This window comes from Aythya marila (genome assembly GCF_965140915.1).
Source record: "Aythya marila genome assembly, chromosome: 24".
Lineage (NCBI taxonomy): Eukaryota > Metazoa > Chordata > Aves > Anseriformes > Anatidae > Aythya > Aythya marila.
Genome location: NC_139065.1, coordinates 222742 through 250183, shown reverse-complemented (window position 1 = coordinate 250183; position 27442 = coordinate 222742). Strand labels below are relative to the sequence as shown.

The 27442-nt window shown below is 48.2% G+C and overlaps 2 protein-coding genes across 3 annotated transcripts; both read right to left on the bottom strand.

Moving 5' to 3' along the window:
• Window positions 1-17: 17 nt before the first annotated feature.
• Window positions 18-16501, bottom strand: DENND2C (DENN domain containing 2C). The gene is made up of 18 exons (XM_082778498.1): window positions 15661-16501; window positions 14971-15119; window positions 14290-14402; window positions 13754-13921; window positions 11031-11124; window positions 10241-10285; window positions 8743-8930; window positions 6578-6687; window positions 6070-6139; window positions 5645-5722; window positions 4823-4963; window positions 4300-4448; window positions 3717-3894; window positions 3354-3395; window positions 2266-2371; window positions 1296-1535; window positions 678-764; window positions 18-150 (listed from the first exon to the last, which is right to left on the bottom strand). The coding sequence occupies exons 1-18, from the start codon at window positions 16467-16469 to the stop codon at window positions 119-121; spliced, it is 2799 nt and encodes a 932-aa protein (XP_082634624.1). The 5' UTR covers window positions 16470-16501; the 3' UTR covers window positions 18-118.
• On the bottom strand, window positions 16484-27442 carry AMPD1 (adenosine monophosphate deaminase 1). Of its 2 annotated transcripts, XM_082778504.1 has the most exons (16): window positions 26463-26637; window positions 25799-25964; window positions 24513-24675; window positions 24065-24284; window positions 23420-23549; window positions 22954-23148; window positions 22588-22719; window positions 22327-22490; window positions 22072-22198; window positions 21446-21609; window positions 20979-21099; window positions 20354-20527; window positions 20071-20181; window positions 19784-19935; window positions 17335-17430; window positions 16490-16623 (listed from the first exon to the last, which is right to left on the bottom strand). In XM_082778504.1, the coding sequence occupies exons 1-15, from the start codon at window positions 26633-26635 to the stop codon at window positions 17412-17414; spliced, it is 2211 nt and encodes a 736-aa protein (XP_082634630.1). In that variant the 5' UTR covers window positions 26636-26637; the 3' UTR covers window positions 16490-16623; window positions 17335-17411. The 2 variants fall into 2 exon arrangements, with proteins under 2 accessions (XP_082634629.1, XP_082634630.1); XM_082778503.1 differs by lacking the exon at window positions 17335-17430 and having other exon boundaries at window positions 16484-16623; window positions 26463-27442.

Genomic DNA, 27442 nt, shown 5'->3' with positions numbered 1-27442 from the left:
GCCCCTTCCCGCCCCTTCCCGCAGAGAGGCTCGGACACTGCGGGCTGGCGGCACGGCTGCTATTAGAGCCAAACGCGAGGAGTCCGGCCCCGCTCTGCTGTCCCGCAGCAGCGCGAAGTCATTTCTTCTGGAGAAACTTCATTTTGCTGCCTGCAGAGGGGACACAAAGAGAACGAAGCCGCTGTTAGGGCTGCAGGCGCGTCGGGGGCCGCCTGAGGCACGAACTCCGCGAGGCCGCCGCTGCCGGCAGGAACGCGCCCGCCTAAAGCACGCTCCGAGGGGAGCCCCAGGCAAGGCCAGGCTGCGCGGTCAGACAGCCCCGAGGGCTGAGGATGTCCGCACACCTCACCTAGGGCTGCCGAAGCTTAGAAATAAAAGCCTTACAACGGTGTTTTGTGGCCCCTGCAGAGGCAATTAAAGACAGGAGGAACGCAAGGACAGGAGGTAACCAACGCGTCCAGCCGACCTGCATAGGGTTACTGCAGGTGACAGAACACGGCACGGGCTGCCCAGCGGGTGGGCACCTCCCAAACCCGCCTGGACGTGTTCTTGCTCCGGCAGGGGGACTGCACTAGATGATCTTCCAAGGTCCCTTCCAATCCCTAACGTTCTGTGACTTGTTCAATAGCTACACTTATTTAAAAGAACAAGGACAAAAAACAAAGCTATGTCTTTACCAAGACTGCGAAGGATTTTGTTCATTCCAGTTGGTTCAGTCTCCGTAACACTCTCCAAATACTCTAAGGCACGGACCTCAAAAAGGCCTGAAGAAAAATAGCGTGCAGCCAGTCAGTGTATTCTGTCTCTCAGCACATGGCGTCTCGTATCATCAATGACAATATTACAAAACGGAAATCATGCATGTAATGTAAGTTACAGGATCAAGACCACAAAAGAGAGGCAGAAAAAAATTCTTTGCTTAAGAAGATGAACTCTGAGTAATTAGAAGGGCATGGAGCTATTGGAATCATAATCGTTAAGGTTGGAAAAGACCTCCAAGGCTATCTGGTCCAACTGTCCCTCTACCACCACCATTAGCCACTAAATTGGCTTTTATTACATATGCCAATGGGAAAACCTGCAAGGACAAAAGGCTTTTTTAAGAGTAAAAGTTATAAAATCATAGAATGGCTTGGATTGGAAGGGACCTTAAAGCCCATCACATTCCAACCCCCCTGGCACAGGCAGGGGTGAATGCCACTTAACAGATTAGGTTGCCCAAGGCCTCGTCCTGTTACATGACATTATACTTTGAAAGTGAGTTTGTAAAACAAGAAGTTAAAATCAAACCTCACCTTTGACCACATTCTTACTTAGTTCTCGATCCTGTATGAACCCTGCAAACATCTGCGTTTCCATGAAGAAGTGCAGGAAATGACGCACACTGCGTGACACGTGGGATTTACGGAATAGTTCCCGCTGGAACACCCGCTCCCCTTTTTCTGTGATGTTCATGTGCAGGGAGTAGTGACCAACAATCTCCACAAAGAACTGCACAAAAGCTTCAGAGACCAAGGAGTTAAGAGGCATGTCACCTGTGAATAGGACAAAAGAGTTCAGCAGAGGAGAAATTTCACTCTGCATTCACCACTTTGGACAATCCTCTTTAAAAGAAGGGCAGCAGTTGCTTTTTCGGCTGGCTGTCTCAGACTATGAAATTTCATATGAGTGTTCAATATCAGAGCAGCCCTTGGCTCAAATATTAAGATTTCTCTCCCATGTCAACTGTCTGCTGGCACAGGTTCCATTTTGAAACTTTATCAGTAGAGTGAAAGCATTCATAGTTTCTTTTCCCCTGTTAAGTATCTAGTATCTAATAAGCAGTAAACTCGTAACAATCTAATTATTTTACAAATTAGATAGATTTACAGATTTTACACATTAATTTATTTGAAGCATTATAAGAAAGATCAACTTTGAAAATAATGTCACATTATCCTCTAAAGTACAGAAACCTGCTCCGAGTTCAAGAAACACTTGCTCTCTGCCACTTCAGGAAAATTACAGAAAACTTTGCGTGGGAAATGATGCACTTGGCCTAAGCAAAACAAGAGCTCTACATATACTGATCATAAAAAGAGGAACAATTAGGACAGCAGACTTCTTTCTAACACATACAAAATAAAGATGTTCTCAGCAAGGTCACAGGAAAATAGCTTTATAAAATGGGTTTCCTAATGCTTATTTCCACTTGCACACTTTTATGGCAACAACATGGAAGCTGAAGAGAATTGAAGATGTGAAAACATTTTTCCATAAACCTACCTTGTATGCAGCTCTGCTCATGTGACAAGATTTCATTTCGTTCCTCCAGGATTTGTACAAGTGCAGCCTGCAGTTTATGAGGCAGGATCTCATCTTCATCTGATACCTAAACAGAAAAGTGGCCATTAAAGCTTTTCTGTTATATCTGTTCGACAGAAACCTCTCTTCATGAACTGATAAGAAATACTCATAACATGCCTAAAACAATTAGAGGGAAGTTGCCCTATGATATATGCTATGATAGATCTCTGTGGAGACAATACATTTGTCTTGTTGTCAGAGACACGAAAAACATTTGCTCGGTGCCTTCTGACTATGTAGAATCAATACATAAATGACCAATACAGAACAATGTATACCATACCATCTACATGGAGTCATGCTCATTAGACCAGCGATAAAACAAACTGTGATAGAACAACAAAAGTTTGTTGAAAAATATGACAAGTTTCAACATTCTAGTGAGAAAACAATCCTTTAATACCTTTCTCCAGTTGCAGGCTGCAACGCAAAACAGAACAGTAAGGCAAAGGAAAGGAGATGCAAATATCCTCCTGAACTAGTAATACTCCAGTAAGTTTATAGTGACTTGTCTAGTGATGTAGAAGGCACCTCCAGCACATTAGGTAAAGTTTGGGGCCAGCAGAGAATCGCAAGTGAACTGTAATTATTTGTCTCAGACTATCACTCCTGGAGAACAAAGAAAACAAATACCCCAACTAGAGGAGAGAGGAGAAAGCCCTGTAGAGAACAAGTCCACAGAAAGACAGACAGAAAGCAGAAAAGAATCCTGGTGGTCCTCTTCACTTAATGAACCAACTAAGTATCTGTTTCTAAATCCAGCTCAGGTAAGCAGCAGCTTTGGCTTCCATGCTCTCTCTGTATCTCATGAAACCTCAATCTTACAACAAAGATGTTGTAAGTTTGTTTCCTTCTCTAGTGATCAAAAGGGAACACAAGAGATTTCTTCAACCACTGGAGTCTACATATGAAAACCAGCTTTTGTTGATGTCTTGCTAACACCTCCTTTCGTTGGTGCCTTTTCTTGGCGCATAACCATTGGTGATTAGTGCTGTTATTTCACTCACCTCTTGCAAAAACCTGTCAGTGCAAAGATCAACAATCAGAACCTGGGAAAAGATGTACAAAACACATTAACTTTTTTAACTTCATATGCTGCCATTTCTTCCTTTATTTTTTGTCTCCAGTGGTAGGGGATGTCACACACAAACCACAAGTTTCACATAACTCCAGCCTGCCTATAAGAATAGTCAATATTTTTGTATCTTTAATAGCAATGGAACACCCTGACATGTATCTCACAAGTCACAAACTGTCTCAGAAAGGTTTAAGACTTATATATTAAAGACAGAATCCACAGAGATTCCTCCAGTGAGGTCAGCCTAATACCACTGAAATTGTCCCTCCACTGTGCTTCAACCAGTTCTCACCTCTTCTACAGGCAGGTCCTGGAGCTGTGGTAACGAGCAGGAGAGAATGCCGATTAAGAATGGGGTCGGAGAGCACACAATATCAATCATAGAAGTTGGTAGGACTGGTATGTACGTGTGTTGCCAAGTGAAGGGATAAAGTATTGCAACTGCAGCATGGCCACATTTAGACAGGGTGCTAAAAAAAAAAAGGTAAGAGAAGCACAGAGTGTATTGTCAATGTGTCTTTCAGTGCTCAGCTACAGACATAGGTTAGAAATGCTCAGAAAAAATGTAATTTAGATATATTGTTTATGCATCAACAGAAACCCCATGCATCCACTTCTGAAATCAGTCGTGGGGAGCTAGGAATAGCATCAACCCAGACCTAAGAGGTAAAGGACACGTTCACTTATTTCCTCGTGCATTCTCTAAATTTTAAGCAAACATTTTGTGGAGAGTCTACAAAAAAAAAAGCTTTTAAAAAGCTTTAAAATGAAATTATTTACAGTAAGTCAGACAACCTTGCACATGAAACAGACCTAAACAGAAGAAAAAGCAGTATCTCTCAGGAAGAACTAGTTACTCAGTCTCATTATTTTACCTTAAATTGTCAGCAACAAAGATCACCCTCCTTTCCAGCAGGAGAGAGGCAAAGACCCGTATCACGTGAGAGACGCTTAGGCATTTAAACAGGCATTCAAAATCAACATGTTCAAGTCGAGAATCTGAAGGACGGCAGAGTTCCATAACCTGGGAGAACAGCAGAGATGCAGAGTGCTGGGTGTGAGAGCCACAGCACAGAGTTCAAATGCATGAGGGGGGACCTGACCAGAAAGTAGAAATGATGGATTCTCACAGGTTGAACCCATGTCACCTCAACAGCCAAGTCAGAGTATTACAAAGGACTCTCAATCAGTTCCTTTAAAAAAAAGCAGTGAATCACTTCTATTGCAGTGTGGTTCAACAGGAAGCTAGTTTCTGTGACAAGCTCCAGTCAGATTTTAGGAAATTATCATCAGAATGAAGATTTGCAGACAGCGTCACTCTACAGTGCAAACTGCAAAACTCCACAATGGCCCCAAGACACCAGACAACACATGAAAGGCAGTCCTGAATGCAGTTACCTCGTTTCCTGCTCCTGGCAGGAAGCTCTTTACAGCAATGGTGCGCCCGGGAGCAGGGAAAGGTGCCTCCATTACACTACGCATAAATGGGTGTACTAGAGCTGGGGACATCTCCCGCCTCTTCTCCACTTCATCTAAAATCTGCAAGAAAATAAATCAGACAGTTTCAATGCCTGCTTGTGAACCAGCGGAGATACAGGCCTATGTTCAAGTATGCCATTCCACTGCTACACCTGAAGGGTCCAACACACTAACAGCCCTCTTTCCCCCTTGCGTATGATTCTCATGTAAGCTCCTCTCAAATGTTTGAACAATCAAATAGTAACAGATACCTCCAATCTCAATCTCAAGTGCTCCAATTATTAGAAATCAGCTTTCATCATCAACTTGCCCCTGTACACTCCTGCAATAGCTGCTCTTTACTTGCAAGAGCTTTCTCTAGGGTTTACCTCCTTTATCTACTCTCCTTTTTGTGCTATGAAAAACAAGCTGAGCTTTCCCCCCCACCCCCAAACTGATTTTACATTTCCAAGGCATGGAAGAGGATGAAGGAAGCACCATCAGTAATACCAGGTATTAGAAACCACTTCATGACAATAATTTGCTGAAGAAGTTGTTGTCAGTATATCAGCTGACAAGTCCCAGCCCCAGTATGATTTTATTTGCCCCGTCAAAGTACAAAAACGGCAAGGAAGCACCACACTGCTGGGATTTACTGCAATTACTGAACAATTCTAGACTGGACAGAAGCATCCAGTTACTTCTTGGTGCTTGCAGGTTGTCAGAGACTCTTGTCTGACATGAAGTAAGTCCCCATCTCACCTTGGAGAAGAGGTTGAAGCAGCCTAGGCGGCTGACAATGCAGTATACCTCAGGAAGGCGCTTCCCCTTCCCTTCTGGCTGAAAGGCAATAAGAATGGCTATGTTGATAACATGGATACAATAAAGAACCTAACACCTACAATCTATTTGATTCACAGTATTCTTTCTGCTATAATTCCCTCTACAATTCTGACTCGGAATTCCTGAGCAATTACTAGTTCTAGGAGCTTTCACACCCGGAACCCAGTTCACTGTATTACCAGGCATCATCATGGTCCATCCCTTATGCAATTAAATGACTAGTAACCTCAGCAGCACAGGAGCCACAGAACCTACGTGGGAAATTACTGCCAATTCACAATCTGCCCTTGACTGTGCATTTATCAGTGCATTCTTTACACTACATCCAATACACAAATGCTTACCAGGAGCTTCTTGCAGTACCCAAACCAGCGGCTGCCATCCTCACCCGTCAACACAAAAGAAAACGTTTCACTGGGGAAACGAAGAACAGTCACAGTTAAATTGACTATGCAGTTCAGACAAAAGACGGACAAACAAACTCATATGTGCACCACACAAACTATATGCCATCCCTCCTTCTAGTCATGTCAAAGACCCCCCTGCTGCAGGTAGCCAAGCTACACCAGGCTCTCTTCAGCTGTAAAAGCACCTGCAGACTGTGGACTCATCAAGCTAGGCCTTAAACAGATATTACAAACTTCCTTCTTATAATAAAAAGATGATGCTCAGGCAGACATGGCACTTCTGAGTCCACTTCTGTATCTCACTTTTCCCCTTCACTGGACTTAGGGACTCAGCCTTTCCCATTTTAGCTGGCTTTGTCTGCAGTTCTTCTGGTCCTGGGAACTTGCAAATATCTGAGCTTTCAGCATTATCCACTTCAGACATCAGTATGCAACAAGTCTTTACCTTGTAAGTTGTGATGCAGGAAACCAGTCTTTAGGATCTGGAAAGCAGAATTTGGGAATGACCTTTAGCCTCTCTTCAGTATCCTTTGACTGTCTGAAGGGATGTTCAGGCTGGAGGGGTAACATACATTTAAAGTAACTGAAGTGCGGTACACAGCTGCAGCATTTAAAACAACGGGGGACAGCATCTTCCTGACATTTCCAAATGCTGAACCATCAGATAGCTAATCCACAAGTATAGGAGAACACATCCTGACTATAACACGTACCTACTTCCCTCTTGCAACTTAACTGCTAATTGGACTTTTTTAAAATTATCCAGCTGGATGTGGTAAGAACTGAGTAAGATTTAGAGCCATGACCAAGGTTACAGAAGACGTATCTGTAAATGAAAATACCTCCATAATCACTGCTGCATAACTATGGGATAACACGTCCTGCAAAATCCCAACACAATAAACTGTTCCAATGAAGTCACCTACCAAAATTTGAGCAGCAGATACATAAACCCTAATTTTTATCATTATTATTATTTTCAGTGAATATATAAAAGCCATTAAACAGCCACATAGTACAGTTGGGTCTGTTTGTCTGCTAAGACAACAGGGAAAGAACAATGTAGTGCCCTTCCCAGAAGTGTTGAATAGTCTGAGAGGTTGCACCAGGGAAAAGCCAAATCTGGTTGCATTCCTTTCTTCCTTCTAACACCCTGAAGTTCGCACTTTCGGCAGATGTTTATGGGCATTCAGTTTTACCCATCAATTAAGACTGTGTACTCTCTTTCTGGCCATGGTCCCTTACTAATTTTGTGAATTTAAAACATTTTCACATCCGACACTCAAGTTATTTGCATACAAAACACTTATGCTGTTGGACAACATAACATGAATGAGGTTTGGATAACATTCAGATTTCTTAATAATCACTGGATTACTCCTGGTAGCACAGCTAGAATTACTAGTTCTGATCTCTTTTCAGTGGAAGGCCAGCAGATACAAGCCTAGATTCTGACAACTGAACATTCAGTTCCAGCTGGAACCACAGAAGAAAACATCAACATATCATCCTCTTCACTTCACGCTAATGTGTACACTGAGTCATAATTCAGAATCACACACGCCGACTTCGTCTCCCATTTGGTTAAGCCCAAATGACAGACAGAAGGAAACTTTGTTTCAAAAGTTCTAGTTCACAATAGTTTAATTTCCATAATTCACCTCCAGTTTTGGAGGTTACTAGACATGTCCTTGTAATGTTTGTTTGTTTTTGTTTTGTTTTATTTTGTTTTCCAAAACAGTGTAAGCAAGCATAAAAACCCTGGGCTTCTAGCCCTGCACATCATCAGTCCAACTGCTTTACTCGTTGTTTATAAATCACAAACTACCTGGATGAGGTCATGCCAGCTTTGGGGACAAAGCACAGCACTCCCTTTTCTCTCCTGCAGGCTGCCTTGGCAGTGTAGCACAATATAGTATGGCTTTATGGTATTTCCAGACAAAAACAGTATGAACCTTCCTAGTTCCAACAAAAGACAAACCTGTAACACCCAATGGGAATTAAGCATGCAGGTAAAAGCACACTTGCTAGCCGGAACAGATTTATTTTCATTAACTGCCTCAGAGGCAATTATTTTCAGTTTAAAAAGACCTCTCAACAGTCTTCCAGCTCTCGGGTTTTATATTCTCTCAGCTCTGAGCTCTTCAAACAGATTTGCCATATGCCCCAACTTCCAGACAGTCCTACCCACTATACTGTAGCTAATCATAGTATAGTGCCTAAAAGCTGATCTTTACATAGTCGGACAGTCAAGAAGCAGTTGCATCTGTATTAGTTGTCAAAGTTTGTTAAAGAGATATAAGGCACATCAAGGTCCCACAGACAAGGAAACAAAGCAATCTGCCACAATAGTGGTATCCATACCAGAATAAAGGCCAGTGTTTTTGTAAGCACCCCATCGATAGAGAATTGAGAAAGATACTCAAATGAATGTCCAACAATAATCAATACATTTGCAACAAAGCAAGGTGCTTCATATCCCAAACCTGTACCCTAACCATCGGCCCAGCTTCACTGGTATAGAGTTTAGGAACGGACACACACTGGGAGGAAAGATAAACAGCTGCTGGGTGTGTGTGTTTCAAGAGGAGGTTTCCCCTCGGCTCTTACCTTGTTGGGAAACTGCTGTATGATTTGTGGTGTGTATTTTATCTCAGATGCCTTCTTGTGCAGTGACACCACTACAAACAGCTCAAACAGCTGCTGCTCCTGAAACTCTATCAAATCTCTCTCCAGTGTCTGGTAGTGTGGGTTCCTCTTGGAGGCTGATTGCACCAGTAGCTGGCCCCTGTGTCGACCTGAAGAAGGGAACAAATCCAAAACAATTCTGTGACCATTACTGCCAGACACCTACAGTTCACAGAATAGGAATCACCATCACCTTTAGGAAAAGGAAAATAAATGGGTGCATTCGCCTAATGTCACAGAACTGCTACACGCTATTGGCCTTGGACTCCTGTGTCAACTTGTCAAGTGCACAGCTGTTCCAGCTACAGGACCAATGGCATTGCAGCAACTCTGCAAATCTCTTCTGCCTGATAACAAACATTCTCCACCTGTCCTGTCTTTGTTGTTTTTTTTTTGTTTTTTTTTTGGCTATGCATCTCAGAACATCACACGGTAGTAACAACAAGAAAAGGCCATGAAAAGCTCAGCACCATCAATTCGGTAGTTGCCAAGCTTCAGGCAGCTAGCCCATAAAGCAGCACGGCCATTTGAGAGAGACAGACCAAGCTTCCAGGCTGAGATGTCTCGACTGACTCACATGCACAGGTAACACTCTGATGTAAGAAATTCCTGTGGCCCTGGCACCCTAGCACATTATGGACACTTAAAGCAATTCCTGTATCAGATAGTGACAGACACTGTATTTCTGCAGACAGTTTTCACTCTCTATTACTCTCCTCAACATAAAAAGGTGAAACTTCATTATCAGCTCCACATTAAGGCCTTTTCAATGCTTTCTGCTAAGTAAATGAAACACCCCAAACAATTACACTGGCCCTTTTCACTAGATGTGACAAAGTCCCTTATCATGGCTGCTGGCAAACCATTACCACTTCACATTCAAACCTTACAGGCAATAGAAACCAGTAACCAGAAAACCAGTTTGGTTCCTCACACACCAGTAGTTATTTCAAGTCTGCAGTTTAGGCCTATGATCAAACTTGGGAATAAGGTACCAGACAAACAACCAAGTGACTTCTTCCCACAGAAAAGTGCATTTCACAATACTTTAAATATAAAATAGAGCCAAGGGAAGGAAATAGTGGGAAAATAAACTCAAGTGTTATCAATAACGGTGATCTGTAGACAATTTACTGCAACAGATATTTTAATAAGTGTGATTCTACCAACCCCAAAAAATAAATCTACTGCTAGCCATTAGCAGATTAATGGCATTAAACCTGAAAGGCTCAGGAGAAGTGGAAGAAATAGAAGTTGATTTATCAAGGCAACAGCTCCCAGCCTTGGCCACACTACCTCTCAGATGTGCCCTTTCTCTGTCTTGGCAGAAGCCACGATAAGTCAGTGTGCCTATCTCATTAGAAGCTTAGCCAAATGTGTAGAGCTATGGGGACAGGACCAGCCCCTGTGATTCACTCACTTTTTGGCTGATTTTCCGTATCACTTTCATTCCCACTGGTTTCACCTGAAACACAAATAGTTTTCGCTTATTAGCCATGGAGAAGGAAGATGGGCAACACCCTAACCTGGGAAAGAGAAAACTTTAGACTCATCAGATCAACATTACTCAGGTCTGCTCATCTATCCTGCTCAAGGCATCAGCAAAGAACAACTGCTACTTACAAACATGCTAAAACAGTAAATTTCAGGAAGTAGAGTTGATTGAAGTCACTGTTTCCAGTAAGCTGTATGTAGATCAGCCAAACACCGGCAAAGAACAGAAACCAAGTGGTGATTTGATGCTGCTATAAAAGTTACCAGAGTTGCTGAACAGAACATACGATAAATAAAAATCATACCACTGCTAGTAATTCAGAAGGCAACAATAATACCAATTTAGAGGCACAAAAGAGAAGAGTGGAGCTCTCAGAGAGTTCTTGGGCCAAGCAGTTTTGCAGGGACTTTTTGTTTTCCCTGTTTCTTTGAAGAAGTACTTTTAACCACTACTCCAGCTCTTCAGGCACAGACTACATGAAAATCTTCCACTCCTAAGTGTTAAACTTATGTTAGTAAAGTGTTCCCAGTCCTAATGGTGCTGAAAGTCCAGGAATTTCAGTTGGAAGACACAGGGTCCAGCACTGTTGAGTCAGTCCAGCACGAGCTGCAGGAGGTGGTGATGCCGGGCCTGTTAAGAGTACCCCAGGACCTACAAGAATTGTGCCACTCAACAAGTCTGTAGCAAAGAGAATGGTGCTGGAGACCTCCCATACCTTTTGTTGGAGTCACTCTCCCAGCAGGACTGAGCAACTTCACCCTCTTCTTTCCACGCTTAGAATCGAAGATCTCCTGTATTCTTAGTACCAACTGAAATCCAAAGCAGAAGCAGAGGTTAATATCGGGGTCCAGAAAAGGGTCCAGGTGCCAACAGGACTGAAGACCAATAGAGCTATCATGAAGCGCCACAATACTTAGGAAAGGCTGCTGAAGTCCTGCCAGGAACCCTGGCTCAGAGATCATTTGCTAGAGTACTTTTAGCACAACTTACTGGATAATGAACAAGCACAGTTTCTGCTGCAAGAGAGAGATTACTGTTAGCGCGACTCAAAGTGGACACAGAACTGTACATACAATCTGGAAATTGTCATATTTTGCTTACTAAACAGACATGAGAAGTGGCAAATTGTCTGGCATCAGACCTCAGTTTCTTTTGCAGAGGTACTTGCAAATGTATCTTAAAAACCCCCCATCATGAAGGACTCTGAACTTCACATGCTCTCAAGCACCCCAGTTCTTTCCAAGACCAGGGAAAAGCAAAGCTCTCCCAGTGCAGCTTTTTTAAATGTCTGTTTGTTTTGTTTATTTGCTGCTGCAGTTGTATGTTAGGGTAGGTTACTAAAATGAATGGATTATGTACTTTCATTTTGCACAGGTGAACAAAGACAGTAGGACTGAACAATGGGCCTATGCCACAGACCTAATCCACTGGAAGAAAAATTTGGGGAAACAAACACACTCCAAAAGAGACTAAGCTACAGAAACTGAGGAAGTGTCAGCATTTGTCACTCCAGGTCAGTGCTACTAACCCTGGTTTCATTAGTCACAAAGGCCTTAAAACCAAAGTCCTAATGTTTTCTGTAACATGGGTTCCTCTGGACTCCTATCCTCACCTGCTAGTTATGCAGTGCTGAATTTGGCTCATCGATTCTGAACGTCAAAGACTGCTATCACTTCATTGTGAAGGAATTACTTAAAATGTAGACTGCAAGTCAAGTTCATTCTTGTCCCAAATGAAGGATTCATTAAATGTTCCTACTGAACATAGCAGGGTGTGGTACAGTCATTTGTCACCACAAATACTGCATAAAAAATGGAAGATGTTCAGCAAGGAACCTGTTTTTCAGCTCTAGCCTTTATCCCCAGTTCAGCAAGCTATACTTAGGTTCTTTCTTTCAGATCTATGTTCTAGTGCAGTGTTCTGCACTAGACAGACATGAGGCTGAAAGGAAGAAAACAGCACACAGCGGGAGGCAGTGCTTCTCTTCCAAAATCTGCCTCCTCTAAATTACACTGGGTGGTAAAGGGGGGTAAAGATTTTCAATTTCTCTTCTGATTTTTGTACAATTGAGTCATCAGAGAAAGATACTGGGTGTGTTTGAGGCACCTATACATTTCTTAAGCAATAAGAAAGTTCTTTTTAGACTCCAATCCTTTTCTCGATCTCTTGAGCAATCTTGGCTCAATTTCCTGACAGCAAAGTATGCTTCCTGCATGTAAATTGTTACCAGATTTTTGAAGTAGGTTTGCTTTAGTGAATGTTATATTTTCCCCCTCCAAAAGAAAGATACTGTTCATCACAGCATTTTTATAATCTTGCCAATGCCAACTCCTTCCTGACTTTCCAAGCCTACCGTTTGTTTACAAAACACATGCAAAAAAGTTCCTTGCTATTCTAAAACACTTAACATTTGACAAGTACTTTGCACCTGTCCAACTCTACCTCACACTCTTGTGCAAATTGGGTGTATATGCTCAAGAAATAATGATTTGCAGAAGTTAAATGATTTTCCCATGACATAAGTAAGTTTTTGCCATTACCACAACTGGAATTTGAGTCCTGTGCACCAAGTGCCACACATATAGCACACAGCAGTAGCTGCAGCTGTCCTTCTATAGCACGTTCTACATGCTGGTAACTAATACCAGAATCTTGAAAGATTACTAGCATATCAAATAAGAATTACAACCAATCCTAATCCTCTAGTGCAAAAATGGATTACAGGCTTTTTTCACTCTGGCCTCAGAAGCATATCCATCTCTGGCACGCAGGCAGAAGGGAGCAACCAGAATCAGCAGAGGGGAGAACTGCTGGAAGGCTTTGTGAAATGGGCTTATCCCTAATAAGCTGCTCTTCACCTTTAGAATATGAAAAGGCTACAAAAGTATGTTCCCAGTGGAAATCAAGAACCACAAGCCAGTATGACAAATAACCAAGGACCCAGCCATCTCCCTACAGCAGCACCTCACTGCCAGCTGCCTAATAACTCAGTTCCTTCAGGGAGAACACTGCGGGTCAGTCTGCAAAGTCACGGGGAGCAAAGTACACTCAAACAGAATTGTACAGGGCTGGCCCTTTAGCTCAGAGTTTCCCTGCATTCCTGCACCACAAAACCAGCATCATCACACTTCATGGAAGCATTGGGAACAAGGCTTAAAGGACAAAGCACTACGGACAGCTGACATTCACATACAGCACCGATCTCGTTGACTCATTATCCCATTTGCAAATTATTGGCCAACAAAACTACCACTGGCCTAGCTAGAACCTCTGTTTTTTGATCTCCCAGTATCTGCCCTACTACTTGGATGGGAAATGGTTCAAGGGGGTCATGACACACAGCTCCATGACTGCTTACGAAGCATGTAGAGGTGCTAGACAAAGCAGCAAGAGTTTCAAATGCAATGCAAGAAGTAATGTTTCAAGTTTAAATCTTACCCAGGGCAAGTTCTTTCTCCTGCTAGCAGCCTCTGCTGCTCGGAACAGCTTCCACTCAGTCAATGTGACAGGCAATGTTGTGTCCTTCACCGTTTTTCCTTGCAAATTTGTTAGGGAGGGCTGCAGCTCAAGAGTTTTGCGACTCAAGAAGGAAGGTTTTGGGGGAAGCTAGAAAATAATATCGAAAGTGATGGTTAAGCATGGTATTAAGCTTTGGTCCAAGTTCAGAGTCAAATAAGAGATTACAAATTATAAATTTTCTGCAATGTCCTGCTCTACCAAGCTCTCCCTCCCACCCCCATCCTGTACACTGAAATATCTCCTAAACACCCTCTTGTTCCTATTCTTTTGCTCCTTAACAGCTTTATCAATTGTTACTGCCATGACTATTCATTACCATTTACATTAAAAACAAAAATAAATGGATAGGAAAAACAGTTACATATCACTGGGGAATTAGAGCAGGGGAGGAGCACAAAATGGGCCCCTTGTGAGGACGGCTCTCCAAATGTGACAGTTTAATCCCCTCACCCTACCTTGGGAGCCCTCCTAGTGCTTCGGGAGGGTGGTAACTTCCAGACAGATGGGATCTTCCACAGGGGTAAAGGCATCACTCTGGTATCTTCGTAGGGGTTCTCTTTTGTAGGACCTGGGACAGAGGATTTATGGAGGAAGACAAAGTTCTGATTTCTTGCAAGGGAAATGATTAGGACAAGTCTGTGCAGTTGTCTGCCAAGTTTGAACAGGGTTTGAAGAGAGATGTGTTTTGAGATGGATTAGGTTTCTAACACACAAAGATCCTTCTAACCCATTACCATCAACTTGGCAAGCTGTACATAGACTCAACAAAATGGAACACTTCCAACACTGCAGAGAAAGTAGCTCTGTCGCAAAGAAGCTGATTTTGCCAGTGTTCACACAGATCTCTATGCAGCGCTCAAGCAGGGGGTGTGAAGAGCTAATAAAGAAATCTGTTTAACACAGGCCATTTCTAGCAACCTTCCATGACATCTGAAACCAGACACAGACAGTTACTCTGCACAGTTATTCACAGGCAGATAGCTATTAACATCAACAAGGAATCCAGATGGGGAAGATTATAAAAGTCACAGAGCTAGACAGGTCCTCAATGCATTCTCCTCTTAATTCCTCCCTCCTCAGCTGCTTAGCTACCCCCAAATAAGGTGAGCGAATCCCCCAGAAGCACGGGCACATACAGATAATGTCCTCATAGATATTGTCTTCTGACTGTGTGTAGATGAGCCTGGATCCTGCAGTGCCATTTGTCTCTTCTCGAAGTTTGTGGGAGCTGGTGGCTGCTGTCCAGTTGCAGAAGCCGTGGATATCCTCAAACTCAAAGGATTTCCTAGAGGAAAACCAGCAAAACATCTTCTAAAGACAAATGCATGTACCCGTGAGTTGTAGTCTCCAGTCTGCACAGATTGATCCTCCTTGGGGATATCAAGCACATGGATGCTCCACTCTGGACTCAGCAATAAAAGGTAGGAAAGGGGAAGGAGTAGGAGGGGGCTCTCGTAGTGGAAGCATCTGTCCTCAGGAACAACAATGACGCGTATTGAGGCCCTGCTTCCCAGGACGTGGCCGAACATTGCCCATTGATGGGAAGTAGAGAGTAACTGCTTTTTTTTTTTTCTTCTCTCTGTGCTTCCACACAGCCTTTGCTTTTTTTTTTTTTTTCCCTCTCCCTTTTCCCTTTAATTAAATCATCCTTATCTCAAACCTTGAGCTCTTTATGTTGTATTTTCTCCCCCTTCCTCTTTGAGGAGGGGGAGTGAGAGAAACCGGCCGTGATAGAACTCGGCTGCCCACCTGAGTAAAACCACCACACCCATCTAGAAACTGATTTAAGGAAACGCGTTTCATACAGAAGAGATGAATCAACGTACCTCTGGCTTCTTCCTCTGATACTCCTGCTGGCTGTTGTCTTCTCAAGATTGTTGGAAGATGACACTGAGTCTCCTCCATGCTTCTTTTGCAGTGAAGCTTCCTTGGTAGCACTAGCATTGCTGTAGCCACTTGCACTCTTTTCTGCAAGATAGCGGAAAGTCCTACGCGGCTTAGGTGGTGGGACAGCAGCTGGCTCCTCTTCTTGCCCCACAGCCGCTGAATAAATGTCCTTCATGCTCCTCTCTGCTCTACAGAACAAGTCCACTTCTTCAGCTCTAAGTTCTCTTCCTGTGGAGCCACAGCTCCCTTGCTTCCTCTCCAGGTCCAAGGGAACTGGTGGGGCTTTGCCAGGCAGAAAGGCATCTGTTCTCCTCCACAGCCCCTGCAAGGCATAGAAGCTGCCTGGGGAAGGCACTGCCCCCGGGTCCAGGAAGCCTGCTTGCCACTCTCCATTCTCCTGGGCTTGGGAAGCTAGGCTGCATGCAGAGGACTTGAGGTCATCACGGTCATCAGTCTGCAAGCAGCTCCCCGCATTTTCCCTGAAGTCCAAGCCCAAGTTCTTTGGATCTTTAGACCCAGCCTTTCTGCCCTTCTCTGTATGTTCTGGCTTCACTTTGGATAGAACATCACAGCCTGGATCGTATTTTACTCCAAAGTCCTTCAGGTGCTCTTTCTCTTTGCTGGAGCACCCTCGTGTCCTCCCTTCCCACTGGGAGATCTTCTGTTTGATGTTGCGGCAGTGGCTCCGGGAGAGGGTCTGCACAGCAGAGCGGGAGAAGCTACCATCAGCAGTCCCTGTTGGGTGCATGGTAAGTGCTGACCTGCTTACAAACACCCCATCTCCAGCCTTGCTCGGGTTCACCTGTGCCCTGCATGTACCAAGCTGGCATGAGACTCCAAAGCACCCAGCGGTCTCCAGGAACCCCGATATCAGAGCTGCAGGGACTGCCTGTTATAACAACCTGAGGACAAAAAGAAGAAAACCACCATCAGCTACGCTCCAGCCACACACATCACCAGAAGCTCTCAGCTGCACTCTGGCCAATTGCTGATAAACATTCCTCCCCAAAACACACGTTCAAGACAGACTTTCACAGCACACATCCCACAAAGCCTGCTTCTGTAGCACACATCAGGGAGGGCTAACAGAAGGAACTAGAGGTCTCAGTGGCTTAAAAATCAAACAGAACATTGCAACAGGAACAAAACACAGCTGGGGATGCCCAGGGACCAAACTCAAGGAAATTAAATGATTTCATGTCCCTTCGCCACGGACAAAGGGACATGAAATCATTTCTAAACAAAACACGCCAGAAGTATCACACATTTCTCCCCAAGAGTGCCTCTCAGATCCATGCTGTCTGAAGATAGCTTCCACCTCTTTATCCAAAGCGGAGGAATAAAGGCACATTCACACCACGTGATAGGCAGCCCTTACTCTTTTTCCAACTCAGAAAGCCAGAGAGGGTGCTACACATTTTCCACACAGTCTCAAGACAATCCAGTTTCCTGAAACCAAACGTTCAAGGAAAGAATGGTGCCAGCACTGTCCAAGAATAAATGCCAAAGTCAAGCCCACCAGCTGCTGGTGCTACTGGTTCCCTGCAAACCCCCTCACTATAATTATGCTGGCAGGTAATTAGCTAAACAAAGACACTAACACACCACCTTACCTTATCCTGCTGTACAACAGGCGCGAGAACAAGCAAATCACTGATTTGGCAAGTTCTGAAGCAATCTTCTGCACCTTTTATGCAGTTCTAAACCACCTAAGAGACAACAGATCGCCTTGTCACTAAGTTTCTGGTGTTGGTAGCCAAGCACAAGACAGCTTCTGCTCTTCAAAAGGCTACAGCTGTCCTGGGGGGATGAGGGGGCAGTCAGCATGGCAGCAAGGATCCCTTCCAGAGTTCTCAGCTACTCTCATTCTGTTCAGCTCCAGAACAAACCCGAAGCGTTTCTGAACAAAACTGTCACGCTGATGCCTGAACGATGTGGGCAGTACCAAACAAGCCGATTTCATATCAAAATAAGTAATGCTTCAGGAATGTGGCATGCTTAGTCATTTCCACCTCCGTTCAAAGCAACTTAAGTTATTAACTTATTTGAAGCTTCTGCATATCGTGCCATGGAATGGAGTCCCATCTTATCAAATACCTGGCAATGTACAGCACAGATGCCAAACACAGCAAGTGTGATGCTAATCTTAACTATGTGGCCAAAGGAGATTAAGTCTGACCACTGTCATGGGTCCTAAGACTTTTATATAGGCAAGAAAGACATGCCTGACTCTCAGTTTCCACTGTTTTTCTGAACAGATGAAATTCCAGTTCTTTAAAGTAAGTTTCTACCCATGCTAAAAAAAAAAAAAAAAAAAAAAAAAGTTTAAACATATAAGCTGTGAAGGCTTCCGCAGCAGAGGAAGAGGACATACAGGCAACCCGCACTACTTTTTTAAAGGCTTGCTTTTTTTTTTTTAACCTGACATGGTAGCTAAACACTCAGGTTCGCAATACTGGAAACTGGAGTTGTCTGGGACACGACACCACAGACTGCCTATGTGCCCCAGAAACAGTGCAGCTTCATGTAAGAACTCAGAACCAAGGGGGGACAGAGAGAAAATTAAACCCAAACACGAGTGATCCTGCTGCAATGTCTCGGTGCAGCTCTCAGAAGTGAGATTCTGTCGGCAGAGTGACTCCCTCCGGCTCTCAGGTCCGGGTACCTATCTCCCCCCCGCTGATACCACCCTAAAGCCACAAACACCTTCGCCTTACAAAGGCCACCGCAGGTGAGCTGCCCGGGGCCGGGGCCGCCGCTCATCGCTTTGGGAACATCCCAGCGGCACGGCAGCAGCTGCGCTGCGACGCTCGGAGGGCGCGGGCTGAGGACAGCGCGGGGAAACCTCCCGGACACGCGGCCGGGCACCGCGTCCCCAGGGCACCAGAGCCACGGAGCCTCGGGAGCCGCGTCCGGACGGGGACGGAGACCCGCGCACAGCACCAGGGCTCCGCGCTCCGGGGCAGCTCCTCCAGCCGCCCCAGGCAGCAGCGCTGTGTGAGGCGCAGCCCCGATCAATGCCCCCCAGCACACGCCCGGCACCCCCGCACGTTCTCTGCGTTTACCCCCCCGTGACAAACCGGGACACGCAGCCAGGGACGTATTTTTTAGGACGGGCCGCCCAGGAGCCTTTTTGGGCCCCTTTCTTCTCTCACCACAGGATTATCGCTGCGGGAATTTTTATTTTCTAAAGGCTCAGACGGCGGGCAATTCCCCCGACGGGACGGCCGCTCGGCCGCTGCAGAGAAGCGCGGGGACGCGGCGGGGCTGCGGGCCCCGCGCCTCCATCGGCCCGGCCCCCCGGGGCCCTCCCTTCCCGGCCCCCCCGAACACGGCCCCGGCTCGCCCGGCGGCTGCTCCCCGCCCCCCGCCTGTTCCGGGCAGGGGCCGGGCGCTCCGCGAGCTCCCCCCCGGGCGCTCCCCCCGGCGCAGCCGCGCTCACGGCGCCGGCTCGGGCGGCGCTCGGCCGGGGTGTGTGGGGGGGGGGCGGCCCGGCAGCGGGCGGAGCCCGGCGCTGCGCGGACGGCGCGGCCGAGAGGGGCCCCGACGGCCGCTGGGGTCCCTCGGCGAGGCGGAGGAGCGGAGGCGCCGGCGCCGCCCGACCGCTTCGGGCCGCGGCCGAGCCCCGCAGGGACGCTCTGTGAGTGCCGGGGCAGGCCCGGCCGCCTCCCCGCCGGGCTCGGCTCCCGCTCGTTCGCTGCCCCCCCCCCCGCCCCCGCCCCGCGCAGCGCGGCGAGGCCCCGGCCGGGCACCACGGCCCCTGCCCGCCTCCGCGGCCGGGTCCCCGCGCGGTGCGGGGCGAGCCCCGTCCAGCCCCGCGCCGCCCGCCGGCCCCGCACGCACCCGCCCGTCCGGAGCCCGCAGCCCCGCGCTGAGGGGCGCGGCAGCCCCGGCCCGCCCCGCTCCCCGCCCCTCTCCCCGCCCCGCTCCCCTGAGGCCGTTCCAGCTCTGGCTGACGCCGTTTAATGCCCGGCGGCTGCCGCTGAGCCCCCCCCGCCCCAGGTCCCGCCGCAGTCCGCAAGGGCCCGGCCCCGAGGCCCCGCCGCCCGTCCGTGCTCCTACTCGGCCTTGAGGCCCTCGGCGATGAGGTTGAGCTCGTAGCACCAGGTCTCGTAGCGGTAGGCCATGCGGATCTGAGCCACGTTTGTCTTCCGGATGTCGTTGCCTTGCGGCCCCTCCTCCTGGTAGCTCTCCCCCAGGAACTTGGCCTTCTCCTGCCGGGCACGAGGCCGGGCACCGCTGGCGGCGGCCCCCGCTCGCAGACCCCGGGGGAAGCCCCGGCAGCCGCCGCGGGGCCCGGCCCCCAGCGCCCTGCGGCCCAGCCCGCCCCCCCCCCCGGGGGCACCCACCTGGTGGGACAGCCCGCACTGCAGGACGCTGTTCCTGGCGATCTCGCACATGTCGCAGGTGCTGAGCTTGAAGACCTGGGCAGCGATGGCGTACTCCTCCATCAAGGGCTCCTGCAGCCAGAGGCGGTGTTAGAGGCCAGCTGCTTCTGCCTGCGCGGCCCGGCCGGCCCAGAGAGCCCCTGAGGCCAGGCCCTCCGCAAACATCGCTGGCTCCACTGACAAGCTGGGCCCCTGCACTCCTGCCCCTGTTCAGACAGGGAGAGGTGCTGAGCTGACACAGTACCTTGGTAAAATGAAACTGCATGGGGTCATCTGTAGAAAGGGACACCATGAGGCCCTTCTGGTGGAAGTCAGGCAGTGGATTCTTAGCGTATTCCAGGAAGAGGCTGTTGTTGCTGAGCGGGGACATAGCAATGGGAATTTGGGCAAGGAAGTATAGATACTGCAACACTGGGCTCTGCAAAGGAGAGCAGAGTTGTCAGGTTATGGATAAAGCTGCTGTGACCTCCACCTCTTCAGGCTCACACCTCAGATCAACCCAGCTCCTCAGCCAAGGGTTGGATGCACGGTGCTTGAGTCGCGCAAAAGGACATGTAGGCAAGCTAGCAGCCCTCCAGGGCTCACAGGGAGCATGAGAGACCAATAGAGTTGAAATCTGGATGATTTTAGACCTCAACTGATTCCAAAGATACAGATTTATCCAATTATAGGTCTGTAATGCTGAATCCTTGGGAAATGTAAATACATTTCACAACCGCACCCCCAAACACACCTGGGAAAACCCAGGGAATCGTGCAATATCTGCCTGGAGCCAGGCTGTCTTCTGTCAGTTGAAAGCAGAGGATCAGCTGTGAACACGTTCTCCTCTGCCACTCCTGGGCTGTTCTGTGGCAGCCTATTCCACTCACCTTCTTGAGGTTGAGACCATGGGAGATGTTGTCTGCTGTCATGAAGGCTGCAAGCAGATGTGTGATGGCCCCAGCTTCCCCACAGTGTGGACGGAAGAGGAACGTGTTCATACCACGCTGCCTAAGCACACGGAAGGAGGACTCAGAGCAGGTAAACAGGGTTAGGTGGCATGTGCTGCAATATCCCTTGACTTCAGGTCCAGCTCAGCCCCTGCCAGTGTGTCCCACAATAACCCAACTTGACCTAACAGCACATTACTTGTTCTTTCTTCGCTGTGCATGCAATGAACACATCTCTGCAATCCTAATGTTTTTACACCCTAGTCCATCACATTTGCTACTGAGGAGTGTTTGGAAATTGCTCTGAGACATGAAGCTCCAAACTATGCTGGTGGCAGAGCAAGGAGGGCCTCTGCCACCTTCTGCCAGTCCATCGGGTAGGTCTCTTAGCAGATCCTGGGCCTCACCTGCGTAGGTTGTTAAGCACCAGGATGTTGGCATACATATAGTATATATAGTAGGTATAGGATGGGTTCTTCTCAGAAGTCCACTGCTCTGGTTTTGGACTTTTAGTGGAGAACATATGTCCGCTGTGCTTGGATTCATCATCCACGCTGTCAAATCCAGTGATCTGCTTGGCAAAGTAACAAAAAAAAGCTGTATCTCAAAGCTCCCTACTTCATCGTGCCCAGGCAGGCTGCCTCAACCTGCCCCACTGCAGCTTGCCATAGCTTGGCTGTAACCCACACCCCTGCCCTACCCAGGAGCAGAACTGAGGAGTGAGGTTGCAGACCTTACTCCTCATAAACCCCTTAGCTCTATCAAGGGGTAGAAAGAAAGCTCACATTAAACCACTTCTCCAGGAGGTAAGTGGACAGCATTTCTTACAGTCCCCCAGCAGCCCAGCCCAGGGAGCCTGACCTCTTCCTTCCAGCACTTCTGGGCATACATCCTTTCCCAGAATGTGGCAGAAGAGCTGCAAACCCACTGATGACATGTTTCATGTCAGGCAAAGCCAATGCCCTATTTCTTGTGCACAAACAGGAACATCACAGCTCACCACACCCTGACAACATCATCAGGTAACACTCACATGGCGTAGAAAGACACTCAGCTCCTTGTGGGTTTGAGGATTGACAGTTGCCTCAAACACAGGAACAAAGATATTTTCCAACATCTTCCCAAAGTGTGGGAGGAATTTCTGAGATCTGAACACATCACTGTGGACAGAGACAGGGATTAACCACTAGCAGAGGAACATGGCCTGCTCTTCCCATAATCCCTTCAAGTAAAAGAGTAAGTTACAGCACACTATAAGGCACAGTGCTCTCAGAACCACAGCACATACTAAATCCTAGGTACTTGGATCATCCATTTCATATTGGGGGAATAGACCCGATGCCTGTTGAACCAGCTGGCTAGCTTGTGCCACTCCTCAGCGGATCGCCCATAGATTGAGAGGCGAGGCTCTGCATACTGGTACTTGGCATCCTCCAGGTCAGAGCCAACCTCCTGAGAACCAAGAGAAGAGACAGTGCATGGGGATCTTCCATCCCCTAGGCACAGCAGCCCTACAGATGAAGTGCTTTCTCCTCCCCTGTATTCCTACCTTGATGATGGTAGCAAAGTACTCGCCATTGATAGCATTTTCCGTCTTCAGATAGAGATCACGCAGCTCGCTGGCACCCACAGGGTTGTACTTGGCATTGAACTTGTCAAAGCGCTGAAATGTCTGCCGCCCCTGAAGTAGAGGTGATTAGGGCTGCATCCTGCAAACACATGCTGGGTCCAAGCATACCAGCTGGGCAGGGACTGATCTAAAGAACCCAGAAAGCTAGGAGCTGCTAAACCCTACCACAAACACCAATGTGTGCAGTGTGCCATGGGAGTACACGTAGAGAGGGAAAAGCTATGCCTGTGGGGGTGGATGAGAATGATGTAAGAATAGTTCTACAATAAGTGCCCAACCACTTACTGCATGGACGTCCAGGGAATCCACTGTCAGGTCATACGGGTGCAGATTGAGCTGCTGGAAAAGCTGTTGCAGGGTGAGCTGTTTGCCCTTGGAATCATAAACTACGCGGTCAGCATCCACACGGTAAGATTTCTTGATAAAACGCAGAAGGTGTTTCTGGTTCATGCAGGCTGCAGCATGGATGTGCGTGTCCACCTGAGAAGGTAGAGGGACAGCTATCCAGCTTCAGGATGGGATTCTTGGGTACAACCACGGGGAGACTAACAAACCCCTTAAGTGAGACCAAATTGTGTGGCTCAGCCCAGCCATGGCACAGGCCAAAAGCAGCCGTGTCAGTCCCATCCCATTAGCAGGAGCAATGCAGGTGTCCCAAACCTTGACTCTAATATCTGCATGTCTCAGGGAGGGGCAGGTACCACGACAGCTCAGCTGCAGGGTCACTAGGGCTGTGAGCCTTGCCATTTACCTTCCGGCAGTTGTAGAAATCACGGTGGGGGTTGTTCTTCAGCTCTTTCATCTCCTCCATCTCATTTAGCATTTCGTGCACCTGGAACTTGGATGAGAGGAATTTCAGGCGCCGATGAGCATAGGTCTTCCTGGTAAAACCAAAGGGCAGAACAGTGACTGGGCACAGCCAGACAAACGCACTGGGACGGAGCTTTCGCCTGACGTGGATGAACTCATGTTGCTCTAGCCTGCCTCCCTGCGGTGCTTCTGGCCGTACCACAGAGCTCTGCAGGAAGGTCTTGCCAGGTATGAACACACCCGCAGTGGGTATCTCCAAGCCCTGAATACTGACTTTGCTCAAGACCCCAGCCAACATTGCTGACAAGGGCCAAAGATGCTTTGGTAGCCAGCAGGCTGTGCATGTGGCCCGGTGGGATCCTGAGGCTGGCCATCCCTCAACTGCTCCCCTGGGGCCTCTGCCATAGAGGTCTAGGTCTGGCAGAAGTTTCCCGTTCAGGCTTCCAGCCACTGGGCTGGCATCAGTGGGTTCCTCCCTCCTTTCAGGGAGAGGAAGGGGCAACTCTAGCTTTTCCCTGGTTCTCCTTCTGTCTGATGGAGCAGTAGCTGTTTGGCTGCATGCAGCCGCGCTAGGCTAGGCACTTACACAGGCCCCTGTGCGATCAGAGCCAAGAGGAAGTTCATGTCATCAACAAAGTGCTCCAGGCAGGGGTAGGGCAGGTCCTTTGGCTCCTTTCTTCCAACTGCCGCCTTGTCGCCATAGATGTAAACTACCCCATCCTTCATCTCGACATGGTATCCCAGGTCCTCACCGAGATTTCCAGTTTCAAAGGGATCTTGTCCATCCTTCACTGGCGGGGTGAACACTGGACCGAGGGGAGAATACCATAGGACGCAGGCTGCTGGCCAAAACCCCACAATCCTGCCACGCTCCTCCACCCCCAGCATGGGGCAGGAATAGCCCCAGTACTGTGACACAGAATCAGCAGCCTGGGTAAGCAATCTCCCCATGGAGCACTTCACAACCCTTTTCTGACATCCGTCTGTCCCAAGCTGAAGCAAGAGAGCAAAACCCTGCAGGTGCCTAAACGTACCTGGGCCCGCGTCAGTTGCCCTCCAGACATCACCTTCAATAGCACGCAGGTACTGAGATGGGGTCCTGGGGAATCTCTGCACAGACTTCTGCATGTATTTCTCCCGAATGCACAAGGCACGGTACAGGCCTTTGCAGACAACTTCAAAATCTTCAACTGTCACCTGCAAGAGAGCTTTTGTTGAATGCAACCACACAACAGGAACCCAGCTGCTTGTGAGAGACCCTGGAGCATCAAAATGCAATGAGCACAGCTACATTTACAGCAAGTTACAATCATCCCCTCCCCCCCACTGCTCTGCCTGTGCAGGACAAAGAAGGGATAATGGGCGAAGTTTTGGACATGGCAAAGAGAAGTTCCTCATGCCAGAACAAATGAGTTTCAGCTGTCATCTCCGCTTACATTCCTCAGCTCAAGCTCTAGCTGGCACTGAAATAGAAGCCAGGCCTGGGCAGAACGCTGGAAGCTATTCTTGGAGCCCCGGCTGAAAACTGAAGCATGACCAACAACTTACACTCAGCCAATATGCCAAGAATTTGTGATTTACTGCACAGACAAGTGTTCTGGACATTTAAGATTGGTCAGACTGGAGCAGCAAGACAGAATACCAAGCAGCAGTTGCAGCTAGGCACAGTCATGGCAGAAGGAATGTGCCTCTGCATGGATGGAGTTTCAGCTTCCCCTAATGGCTCCTGTGCCATCAACTCCAAGCTGAGCACCCTGCCCCAGCCCAAGAGGGGGCAATCTGCCATCAGCACCTCTTAAGCAGCACAAACACAATAGGAGGCTGTGGAAGAAAGGAGGAGGAGAAGGGGGAATTAGGCCAAGCTGTGCTAACAGTGCTGTCCAACAAGTTCCAGGTGACCCTGCTTGAGCAGGAGGGTTGGACAAGATGACCTCTGGAGATCCTTTGCAACTTCAACCGGTCTGTGATTCTGCCCTATGTGCACAGGTCTCAGAGAGGCGTAGCTGTGTGCAAGCTGGAGCAGGCTGCAGCAGAATGAGCATCTCCTACCCTTCCGTGCCCTCCCCCACTGTACAGAGGAACTCATGGGCAGCATGCAGCATCCCCAGAGACTCCTTAGGAAGTTCAGCTCAAGATCCTCCAGGGATGCAGCAGGACACCATTAGATGCCTATGAGACACAAATAGAGCTGGAAGACACAGACTGTCCCCACTGCACCTAGTGAAGGCTCCTGTGACAATTGGCACTCACGAGGGCCAGGCAAGGACTAGGTGAGGTGATAACCAGCATGGGGAAGTTGAATAGCCATGCAAGTACCTACCCCAGAGGCATAATCCCCTGTGATCTGTACCCTCTGGAAGTCAGGCACCGTCTGGTACAGGGGGGAGGTGGAGATGACCTCATCAATAGTGGACAGCCTGGTTATAGACTTCTGAGCAACAGGGAGTGCCAGTGCAATCGTCTTCAGGCGGAGCATGCGCTTCCTCCTGCCAGGGAAGAAAGCCTCAGGCAATCAGCCCTGACTGGTCACACACAGGTCAGGGGCACTTACCAGTCATGTTCCAGCTGTGCACATCAACCATCTCACTGGTGCTTTCTGAGCACCTTAGACAGACACTGCCAAGATTAGAAGCCACCGCACTCTAAGTGGCCACAGACTTTCAAAAGCACACGCGGTCTTTGGAGGTTGCGCCTTTCCGGAGAATGGTCTCCCAGCTCTCCAGCAGAGCTGTGGCCATTGCGGTGCTAGTGCTGAGGTAACAGGCCAAGGGTGTCTTTCTGTCCATCAGTGGGAACACTTGGAAAGGAAACCCTGAAGCACCTGACAGATGCTCTGGGATTACCGAGGAAGTAACCCATTTTGGGTGTGGTGAACTGTTTTCACAGACCTTGATTTATGATCCCCCTGCTTTCTTCCAGTTCTGGCTGGGGATGAGCAGACACTGCTCCTCTCCCTCTCCCATACTACCCTGGTTGTCTCTCACCGTTTTTCTGGCGCGGAGGAACTCTCCTGAAGCATCATGTGTGTTCTCATCTCCTGGCGCGAGATGGGGCAGATCTCTTCCACATCAAAAGGAGAGATCTCTTGCCTGATCGCCTCATCTTTCACCTCAGAGGCAAAGACCTTCTCTGCAAAGGAGCGCATTGCCTCATCCATCTCTGAAAGGAGAAAGCAGGACACAGGGTCACACGGGCACCTGGCTCCCAGCCACCCGAACAGGAGGGTGCTCCTTGCCATCAGCTTAGAGCTCGGTTCTCATCTCCCTAACACACCTCCACCCCACCTGGAAGACCCTGAGCACCCTCCAGACTTTTCAACAAGCTTACAGGGCCTGTCCCACACATTGTGGACCAGAGACACACCTAGACATCCGCAGCACACCGGAAAAGCTAAACACAACCCACAGTCTGAGAGTAGCACAAAAAGGCTGAGAAAGAAGCAAACCCTTGGGAAGGCCACTTAGGAGACTATGCACTGGGGGAAGAGGGAAGGGCTGGCAGAGCCCTTATAACTCCAGGAAGGCCTACTTGTTCCACAAGGCATCCAGGCAGGATGAAGACAGAGGTGGACATGGAGATGGACAAAGCTAGCAGCCAAAATAGTTTCTACCATCACAAGGCAGCTGAATAGCTCCTAGCTAGGGTAACAACGTGTGGCCTAGGCCCCTCTCAACCCATCACATTCAGCATCCTGCAAAGGTGCCAGATAACATGGCTCTATGAAAAGTCCCCATGGACACCAGGTTGGTTGGAGTTTTAGGGAGCTGAAGAGGGTTGTTAAAAGCCTTTCTACTGCCAGCAAAATACCGTAAAACAAGAACCCAAGGGCTCTTCTGGGAACATCTCAAAGCGCACACTTGCACAGCAGCATGTGGACACTGCTGAGCAGGTTTCACTGGCAGCTCAGCATGAAGCACAGTGAAGATCGATGCTGAAAGAAGGGCACACAGGACCACACCACTGA

What these genes read in the sequence shown, in the direction of transcription:
- DENND2C (XM_082778498.1), bottom strand. Translation starts at nt 16,469, where the DNA reads ATGCACCCAACAGGGACTGCTGATGGTAGCTTCTCCCGCTCTGCTGTG. An exon ending in ATCAGAGGAAGAAGCCAGAG is followed by an intron (nt 15,120 to 15,660) that starts GTACGTTGATTC and finishes GTTTTCCTCTAG; the next exon opens with GAAATCCTTTGAGTTTGAGG. An exon ending in GGTACTGCAAGAAGCTCCTG is followed by an intron (nt 5,723 to 6,069) that starts GTAAGCATTTGT and finishes ATTGCCTTTCAG; the next exon opens with CCAGAAGGGAAGGGGAAGCG.
- AMPD1 (XM_082778503.1), bottom strand. Translation starts at nt 26,716, where the DNA reads ATGGCAAGGAGCACCCTCCTGTTCGGGTGGCTGGGAGCCAGGTGCCCG. An exon ending in GTGCTTAACAACCTACGCAG is followed by an intron (nt 21,100 to 21,445) that starts GTGAGGCCCAGG and finishes CCGTGTGCTTAG; the next exon opens with GCAGCGTGGTATGAACACGT. An exon ending in ATGGTCTCAACCTCAAGAAG is followed by an intron (nt 20,528 to 20,978) that starts GTGAGTGGAATA and finishes TCTCCTTTGCAG; the next exon opens with AGCCCAGTGTTGCAGTATCT.